The sequence below is a fragment of the Coregonus lavaretus genome (genome assembly GCF_964263955.1).
Source record: "Coregonus lavaretus genome assembly, chromosome: 19".
NCBI lineage: Eukaryota > Metazoa > Chordata > Actinopteri > Salmoniformes > Salmonidae > Coregonus > Coregonus lavaretus.
In genome coordinates, this window is record NC_140006.1 from 26,556,130 (window position 1) to 26,566,670 (window position 10,541).

Below are 10,541 nucleotides of genomic sequence, written 5' to 3' on the forward strand. Positions count from 1 at the left end.
AACAGCCCAGACAGACAAATGGGCATCAAGTGGTTTCGGAAAATCAAAACGTGTGCAACTGTGACCATACCATGCATGGTATAGCACAGAGATGGGTTGTGGTTGAATCTGTTAGTTTTCAGTTAAAACAGATGTAGCACATTCATTCAATGAAACACTGGAAATTGATTTTGAGTCAATAAAATTAAGCAGGGATCTTAAAGTGCACTACACCAAAAGCTAAAACATCTTAACAACAATCTCTGTCTCCCTATCAGAAATGTGCTAAGTGTTTCACACATACAGTGGGGGAAAAAAGTATTTAGTCAGCCACCAATTGTGCAAGTTCTCCCACTTAAAAAGATGAGAGAGGCCTGTAATTTTCATCATAGGTACACGTCAACTATGACAGACAAATTGAGAGAGAAAAATCCAGAAAATCACATTGTAGGATTTCTAATGAATTTATTTGCAAATTATGGTGGAAAATAAGTATTTGGTCACCTACAAACAAGCAAGATTTCTGGCTCTCACAGACCTGTAACTTCTTCTTTAAGAGGCTCGTCTGTCCTCCACTCATTACCTGTATTAATGGCACATGTTTGAACTTGTTATCAGTATAAAAGACACCTGTCCACAACCTCAAACAGTCCAAAGTAACAAAGCCTACCATCAGTAACACACTACGCCGCCAGGGACTCAAATCCTGCAGTGCCAGACGTGTACCCCTGCTTAAGCCAGTACATGTCCAGGCCCGTCTGAAGTTTGCTAGAGTGCATTTGGATGATCCAGAAGAGGATTGGGAGAATGTCATATGGTCAGATGAAACCAAAATATAACTTTTTGGTAAAAACTCAACTCGTTGTGTTTGGAGGACAAAGAATGCTGAGTTGCATCCAAAGAACACCATACCTACTGTGAAGCATGGGGGTGGAAACATCATGCTTTGGGGCTGTTTTTCTGCAAAGGTACCAGGACGACTGATCCGTGTAAAGGAAAGAATGAATGGGGCCATGTATCGTGAGATTTTGAGTGAAAACCTCCTTCCATCAGCAAGGGCATTGAAGATGAAACGTGGCTGGGTCTTTCAGCATGACAATGATCCCAAACACACCGCCCGGGCAACGAAGGAGTGGCTTCGTAAGAAGCATTTCAAGGTCCTGGAGTGGCCTAGCCAGTCTCCAGATCTCAACCCCATAGAAAATATTTGGAGGGAGTTGAAAGTCCGTGTTGCCCAGCGACAGCCCCAAAGCATCACTGCTCTAGAGGAGATCTGCATGGAGGAATGGGCCAAAATACCAGCAACAGTGTGTGAAAACCTTGTGAAGACTTACAGAAAACGTTTGACCTGTGTCATTGTCAACAAAGGGTATATAACAAAGTATTGAGAAACTTTTGTTATTGACCAAATACTTATTTTCCACCATAATTTGCAAATAAATTCATTAAAAATCCTACAATGTGATTTTTTTCCCTCATTTTGTCTGTCATAGTTGACGTGTACCTATGATGAAAATTACAGGCCTCTCTCATCTTTTTAAGTGGGAGAACTTGCACAATTGGTGGCTGACTAAATACTTTTTTCCCCCACTGTAGCTGACTGACACAGAGGCCTCTCTCTCCTTTCTCTTTGTGTCTTCTACCCTTTGGCAGGAGATTTGACCCTTTCTTCAATACATTATCCTTCCCTGCAGTCCAGACGGAGAAAATTAAGTTTCCATGTGAACTAGCCACAAAACCCCCAGCAAAACAAAAACTCAGCTGGATAAAAGGCTTGTATGGGAGAGGCTGGTTGCTCTACGGCTGCATTTCCTCCTCTCCCAGTTTTATGTTACACTCCCAGCTCCGATGCCACTCTCTACGGCAAAATGTGAAGACTGGGACGGAAAGGAAGGCATTGGGATTTTTTGCTTGGCTACCCTTAATCCTATAGCAGACCAGGATGTGAGCTGATGAACTTTCCCTACTCTCTATTCAATGTAATTGTGTATCCCAACCGCTTTTTACATTCCTTGGGCTGATTTGCCTTCTCTTCCCTGGCTTTTTGTTACCCCTGGTATTCTTTTGCATTTGTTAGGCAATTACAACCAAATGAGGCCACAATAGGCCTTTCTGGGGGCCTCCTCTTTCAAGTCTAGCAGCTTTCTCTCTCTGCTCATCTTACAATGACATAGAGATGCACCACAGCCAAACGTGAAAAAATAAAAAACTCAGCCTCAAACATTATTACACATTTGTCCAGGAACAGGCAGAAAGCCTTTTGACTCCATGTAGACATAACAAACACGGCCGGCGGTTGAGGTTACATGTAGTCCAATAATAATCTCTAAATTGGTCACAATAAGTCACACTGCAGCAGCAGCCACCTTATGATAACTGTATAATACATACCTGCTGGTGGGAGAACTAACAGCCTAACTCACCATATAGGCATGATGACTTCAATAGGAACTTTTACAGTTATTTCCTTGAGCCTGTGTTTTGTGTTTGATCAGGGAACAGTGCATGTGTGCAAGCTGTTAGCTCCAATAAAACACATAAGAGGCGGCGTGTTTAGTGACTGATGCACGACACACCAGCAGGTATGTGCATGGGGCCCGGCCGCGCCAGCCAGGGAGGAGTGGAGAAGAGGTGATATCTAAACCTTGCCCCTGGGCCGAGGCTAGGAGGTAGAGCCAGCCTATCAATGTGGTGCAAGCTACAAATCAGTAACAGACAGTGGAATGAATAAACCCATTGCTCCCTGTAGCACGAGCCCCATGTTCTACCACGCTTACACAAGCCAGGCCCGTAAAGCCCTTAAAAGCTTCTATCCCCAAGCCATAAGACTGCTAAACAGTTAATCAAATGGCTACCCGTACTATTTGCATTGACCCCCTTTTTTACGCTGCTGCTACTCGCTGTTTATTATCTATGCATAGTCACTTCACCCCCACCTACATGTACAGATTACCTCAACTAACCTATACCCCCTGTATATAGCCTAGTTATTGGTATTTTACTGTGTTACTTTTTTTAGCAAATATTTTCGTACTTACTTTTTAAATAAATCAGCATTGTTGGTTAAGGGCTTGTAAGTAAGCATTTCACGGTAAGGTCTACACCTGTTGTATTCAGTGCATGTGACAAATAAAATGTGATTTGATGACACGTGGGATCTGTGCTGAGCAGTGTGTATTACTGATAAAGTCAATCAGAGGGTATCGCCGGGCAGGCAGTGAGCATCAAAAGCAAAGGTCACTTAATATTGATTTGTAGTATTTGAGAATGTACCGAGCCCAAGGTAAATCATTGCTATGAAACCGCTACAGACAACACATGTTATATGAGAGGGGTGGAATGTGAATGGTGCTGTAGCTGGTTTTCATTTAAGTTCTAGTGTAACATATGGAAACAAGCAGCAGTACTGGGGGCCTGGATGAGAATATATGTGGCATGTAAGAGGATGGCTAGAGTCAGCATGGTCCCTCTTCTACATGGTCTGTACTCAGTGTCAGTCAATACAGCTCACATAACACATTCCCACAACTTCACAGCAACATTGTGTAGGCCTAGCTACTATAGAGGCTGTTTGTGTATGTGTTCACCTTGCTCTATCAGAATGAACATTTTGTGCTCTCCCCTGATTAAAGCATTTACATATCTCCCGGGTGGCGCAGTGGTCTAAGGCACTGCATCGCAGAGCTAGCTGTGCCACTAGAGATCCTAGTTCGAATCCAGGCTCTGTCGTAGCCGGCCGCGACCGGGAGACCGATGGGGCGGCGCTAAATTGGCCCAGCGTCGTCCAGGGTAGGGGAGGGAATGGCCGGCAGGGGATGTAGCTCAGTTGGTAGAGCATGGCGTTTGCAACGCCAGGGTTGTGGGTTCGATAAAATAATGTATGTGCTAACTAAGTCGCTCTGGATAAGAGCGTCTGCTAAATGACTAAAATGTAAATGTACATACTTACGCCCCCCCCCCCCTCCCCAGACCAAATTAAGTTCCTTCTTTGATAGAGAGAAAAGGCTTTTAATGGCTGTGTCCTTCAAACCTGAGACTGCTAATAAGTGTAAAGAGCAGATTTGTTTAACTGATTTTCTTTAAGACTTGCATGCATGGAATTAATTGTCTTGATTAAATATTGTCAGTCTGGGCATTGAGAGACGGAGCAGAATTAGCGGTCCCTTGTTAAACTTGTATAGGTTCTGGCCCAGAATACAAAGATGACAGTTACCACGCTGGGAAGACAAAGACCTTCAGTTATATAGGGCTAACTATGAGTAGTGACATCATTGAGGAGCAACAAATTAATATCTGCCTCAAAACAGACATGAAATAGAAAATATAGGGCACTATAGAAATGTGCAGTTGAAGTCGGAAGTTTACATACACTTAGGTTGGAGTCATTAAAACTTGTTTTTAACCACTCCACAAATGTCTTGTTAACAAACTATAGTTTTGGCAAGTCGGTTATGACATCTACTTTGTGTATGACACAAGTAATTTTCCCAACAATTGTTTACAGACAGATTATTTCACTTATAATTCACTGTATCACAATTCCAGTGGGTGGGTCAGAAGTTTACATACACTAAGTTGACTGTGCCTTTAAAGAGCTTGGAAAATTCCAGAAAATGATTTCATGGCTTTAGAAGCTTCTGATAGGCTAATTGGCGTCATTTGAGTCAATTGGAGGTGTCCCTGTGGATGAATTTCAAGGCCTACCTTCAAACTCGGTGCATATTTGCCTGACATCATGGGAAAATCCAAAGAAATCAGCCAAGACCACAGAGAAAAAATGGTAGACCTCCACAAGTCTGGTTCATCCTTGGGAGCAATTTCCAAACGCCTGAAGGTACCACGTTCATCTGTACAAACAATAGTACGCAAGTATAAACACCATGGGACCACGCAGCAGTCATACCGCTCAGGAAGGAGACACGTTCTGTCTCCTAGAGATTAACGTACTTTGGTGCGAAAAGTGCAAATCAATCCCAGAACAACAGCAAAGGACCTTGTGAAGATGCTAGAGGAAACAGGTACAAAAGTATCTCTATCCACAGTAAAACAAGTCCTATATCGACATAACCTGAAAGGCCGCTCAGCAAGGAAGAAGCCACTGCTCCAAAACCGTCATAAAAAAGCCAGACTATGGTTTGCAACTGCACATGGGGACAAAGATCGTACTTTTTGGAGAAATGTCTACTGGTCTGATGAAACAAAAATAGAACTGTTTGGCCATAATGACCATCATAATGTTTGGAGGAAAAAGGGGGTGCTTGCAAGCCGAAGAACACCATCCCAACCGTGAAGCACGGGGATGGCAGCATCATGCTGTGGGGGTGCTTTTCTGCTGGAGGGACTGGTGCACTTCACAAAATAGATGGCATCATGAGGAAGGAAAATGATGTGGATATATTGAAGCAACATCTCAAGACATCAGTCAGGAAGTTAAAGCTTGGCCGCAAATGGGTCTTCCAAATGGACAATGACCCCAAGCATACTTCCAAAGTTGTGGCAAAATGGCTTAAGGACAACAAAGTCGAGGTATTGGAGTGGCCATCACAAAGCCCTGACCTCAATCCTATAGAACATTTGTGGGCAGAACTGAAAAAGTGTGTGCGAGCAAGGAGGCCTACAAACCTGACTCAGTTACACCAGCTCTGTCAGGAGGAATGGGCCAAAATTCACCCAACTTATTGTGGGAAGCTTGTGGAAGGCTACCCGAAACGTTTGACCCAAGTTAAACAATTTAAAGGCAATGCTACCAAATACTAATTGAGTGTATGTAAATTTCTGGCCCACTGGGAATGTGATGAAAGAAATAAAAGCTGAAATAAATCATTCTCTCTACTATTATTCTGACATTTCACATTCTTAAAATAAAGTGGTGATCCTAACTGACCTAAAACAGGGAATTTTTACTAGGATTAAATGTCAGGAATTGTGAAAAACTGAGTTTAAATGTATTTGGCTAAGGTGTATGTAAACTTCCGACTTCAACTGTAGCTAAGTAATACGTCCATTATGACAGGCACAGATTTACAAACTAGGCCAAACGATAAGCATGTCCATTAAACAACGCAGACACTATGGGCTTGTCATTAGTAAATGGGTAGAGTTTCCATTTTGTAGAAGGGAAGTAGAAGTGTCAAAATGTAACAGAACGGTAGAGAGAGAAAAAGACAGAGGTCTACCCACAGCATTAACATGGAATTGACTTGTTTAAAACACAACTTATTTTGCCATGTCTCATTTCTAAAGAAATCCCAAAACATCCCAAAAGGCATGATCGTCCTTGGCCTGCACCCTGCCACACAACAACCCAAGAGGGGGCTGACTCCTGTTTGAGTCACGGCTGAGGTGCATCATCTCTACAGACCAGAAGCCACACATGACTAGAAAGCCCCCCAAACATTGGCGCAGGAATCTCAAGAGCTAAATTGTTGAAGCATAATCCAGCGGAAACTTTACTTAGTCTCTAGTTTAAATTTTTGTACTCTCTCTATGCACACTCAAAAGGACTCTACACTCTCACGCACACTCACATACAATCTAAATTTACACTGCTGCTCTGTTTACCATACATCCTGATGCCTAGTCACCTTACCCCTATACATACAGTATCTACCTCTCTCAGTATCTCTGCACATTGTAAATATGGTATTGTAACTGACCCTGTATATAGCTTCTTACTTTCTTGTGTTCTTTTTTCTTGTGTGTTTATTGTTATACCTTATGTTATTTTTAGTACTACATTGATATTGATTATTGAATTGTTGGGTGTTGAGCTTGCAACAAAGGCATTTCACTGTACTTGTGCACGTGACATTAAAACTTGAAGTCAGTGAAGCTTCAAAGAGGGGGACCTATTACGACTTTATGCAACAACATGGTGAGGTAGAGAGAGGACCATGCTTATAACATTCACCACCCCACCACACACACCCTCCCTCCTACCCCCTTCTGTGAACAAGGGCTTTTTCTACAGCTGGGTAACAAAGCATGACCCAATAATCCTGAAGCCTGACTCAAAACTGGAACCGCCTCTCTGAGGTCTTTATAAGACTGCCTGGCGTTGGGGGTGATGAGGAGGCTGCTTAGGCATGTGTGGGGGATGGGGGGGATTACACACACACAACTAGCTTTGATTATTCTAATTATGACTAAAGCCCTGACTGAGTAGATTATGAGCACAGGCCAATATGTGCAATATGATGAGTTTACATGCAATAAGGGATTTTACCGTTAACTATACAAAACAAAGGCATGTATCTGGGCCAAACTGGTATTCTTGTCATCAGCTAAACACACCTATACTCATTAATTTCTCAAATCCAAACACGGATCATTTATTTTTTGAGCCTTTGCATGCAAACTATCCAGATGAGTTTGCGCCCATTAACACAAATAAAAACATGAAATGCACTGAGTAAGGACTTTGGGGCTTACTGTTACAGCATGTGAATATCAATTCTGTTGGGAAAGAGTGGTGGGCCAGCCAGACATGAGGCAATGGAGAGAGCTAGCAACAGGTCTGCTCCTGTCCTGACAGTTGGCTAAACGTCTCAAGGCAGATAACAAGGTTTTGGATGACTATGAGTTGCATGTTCTGTCTGAACTATCAAACAAGCAAGAAGTCAGAAGAAGTGCCAGTTGTCAAATCTTGTCTAACTGAGGATACTAAAAGGCAGAACAAAAATGGTATGTGTTCCACAGAAGACATGTTTCTCCAAAGCTTCATGTAAGCAGTTAGTTTATAAACAGCCCATCTGCCTCGCAAGCCGATGCCTAGAGAACCAGGCAGAACTCTCTATGAAAAATCACAGCAAGTTTAGGTCAAGTTTATACAGGGAACTGGTTAGGTCTGGCAGTCACATAGAGCAAGTAGAAAACTATCCTAAATATTTTGTAGGCACAAGCAACTCTCATCTGTAGCTGGTTTATACCATAGGAATGCATGCACTTTGTAGAAAGACTTGGTGCTGTAAACACCATTAAAGTTAATGTACCCCAAATCTTTTGGCCATTAGTTAGAAACAAATAGATACGGTTAGAGAGACAAAAATCACACAAAAACCAAGGGGATTTTTTTTCCTACTTCGCAGAATTCACATTGACCTGCATTCCATTTCGCTTATAAAAAGGTAAACACAGGCCTGTATTGACCTTGAGACGAAAATAATTATTTACTGCTAACTGGTAAGTGTCTCTTTTAAGTCACATTATAGATTATTTCAAAGGCAAAATCAGACTCCACTGTGCTGATATTGGTTGTATTTTCATCCTCTGCCACACATTTCCATAGAGAAATCACTTGAGTTCACAAATTGTCAGTCTCTTGTTGGACACACATCTTCTGCATTATTTAAGTGATTTTATATTTCTATAGGCTATTATATTTCCTTATGCCTGGATGAACATAAGGCTTTTTAGAATGTTATTAGAATGGAGCTTTTATTATTTTCAAGTAATACTGTACATAAACAATATGAAATCAAAGCATTTCCACATAGGTTATAGCAGATGACCTATTGGCCTATAAAAACGTGTTATATTCCTTTTCCAGTCCTCAGGATGTGTAAACCCACATGTTTATTGGGCTCAGCCCCTAACAAACATTCCAATCAAATCCTCCATTGGTTTAGATTATAATGATACATTCTTCATAATTAACATGTTATGGTGGCAGACGCATGAATAAAATAATATTTCGTTTGAAAGAGGAGCGTCTGAAGTGTACCTTTGTCTAAAATAACCAATGGTTGCTATTCTGCAGTCATCGCCTTGGAAATGCGAGACGGATATCGATCATCTCAACTGGAAAGCTATTGTGTAGCAGTGGGGCTACCCGAAGACAAATTTCCCGCTTCCCAGCATTATTTTTGTGAAATTAAAAAGGTACTATTTTAATACTTCCAAATGTACGTCCAATGCGTGGTTTACACTGCGTAAATATTTTCCGTAGACCTACAATTGGCTATGAGTCCTTTGTCCTGTCCAACGAGCAAATAAACAAAAGATGTAGGATTTGGATCAAATCGGCTTACGTTGGCTTAATTATAATAAGAGACCAAATAACCGTATTTGTCTCTCACATAAACTACCCTCTATCAAAAATAAAGACATTTAATCGAGGTGTAACATACAGTGTAAAACTGTCGGTAATGGAGATACGTTGTGTCTCTCGTCCTCTCTCCCCCAACCCCCCCCCCCCACACACACACACACACACACGCGCGCACGGAAAGGGTAGGTAGCCTTCCATAGCCCTCGACGAGGTGAAAAAAAGTGCTGAAATGTTGCCAGCACATAGCTGGGTCGGCTCAATCGACTCAACAACGTAATGTGAAGCGAGTCAATGCTATATCGAGGCTATGGATATGTTACTTCGTTTTAAATAAATGTGCGTAAAACCACAAAAATAGTTACAATATCAATTTACAGCCCTTTAATTTTTAAACAGCTGAACTGATACAGATCAAGTATCCTACTTCCGAATGAAACAGAGTAGCCTAACTAGCCATCGGAATTGAATGTAGAATAGATCACTCTTTTCACTTAATTCGATCCGAACCAAATTATTATCGGTTTATACTAAAATTGCTTCAACATAGACCAGGTTTTCCATACTTTTGTTTTTATGGGAAAACTTATATCATTACTAAACGCCAACCTACCCTTCCTTGATCGAGTTAGGGGCACAGACTAATCTGAAAATCCGTGTAAGAGGAGAAGAGGGACATCGGCAAAGTGCTGTGATTGCTCCACTTACCGACTTGTAAGACATTTTCCACACAACCAGTCTCTAAAAGCCGAATACCCCGACGGAAAGGCAGCCCATCTCCGGTGCCCGCTGCCCCAGTCGTACTGGTAACCCCTCCAGGGACAGCCCCGGATCCAGCGGGAGCCCCTGTTCCCACCGCCGGACCCTCTTCGCCGGCGATGCGGCACTGAAACGACGAATACATACATATTTCCCTTTCGTTCCTCGGAAAAGACCAGTATACGATACGACGCTGTACTGGCTCTGGGATCCGCTCGAAGCGCTCCTCCACCCTCTCAAAGGCCCATTTCTCCGCTACAGCCTTCGCGGCACAGTCCAACAGAGATTCCGGGCAGCGAAACCGAGAGTTCGGAAAACCTGGACCAGACCCCGGACCAGGTCCTCGGGGAGCCGGGCGCAAGCACAGTCGCTTGCTGGCCGGGGGTAAAGATAGATGAAGCTGAGGCGGTAGCTCTCCACGTCCCTCCGCCATGACGACCAGATAAACACTGAGAACCGGCGACCAGCTTCAGAATTGCACAAACGAGCCACAGCACAACCGAGAGAAGGTCGTCACTAGTTACTACAGCCACAAAGTCATAAACCCCGCCCATTCCAATAATGTATCTTCTTAAATGAGATTTTAACCCTAACCCTACCCTTAACCACACTGCTAACCATATGCCGAACCCTAACCTTTAATTAAGACCAAAAACACTCATGTTTGTTTTCATGACTTTTTATGGTATAGCCAATTTTGACTTTGTGGCTGTGCTATCTATTGGAAACCGGAGAGGAGGGGGTGGGGGTTGACGGG

At 42.7% G+C, this 10,541-nt stretch overlaps 1 protein-coding gene across 2 annotated transcripts in view; it reads right to left on the minus strand.

The window, feature by feature from the left end:
* The window catches only part of LOC311147005 (zinc finger SWIM domain-containing protein 5-like), a 45,616-nt gene extending 35,350 nt beyond the window's left edge, over positions 1-10,266 (minus strand). Inside the window, exon 1 of one of the 2 annotated variants that reach the window (XM_084183604.1) lies at positions 9,734-10,266. In XM_084183604.1, coding sequence (XP_084039730.1) covers positions 9,734-10,217 — 484 coding nt within the window. In that variant the 5' untranslated portion in view covers positions 10,218-10,266. The remainder of the gene's footprint in view (positions 1-9,733) is intronic. The other variant, XM_084183605.1, reaches the window with a different exon arrangement.
* Positions 10,267-10,541: the final 275 nt, after the last annotated feature.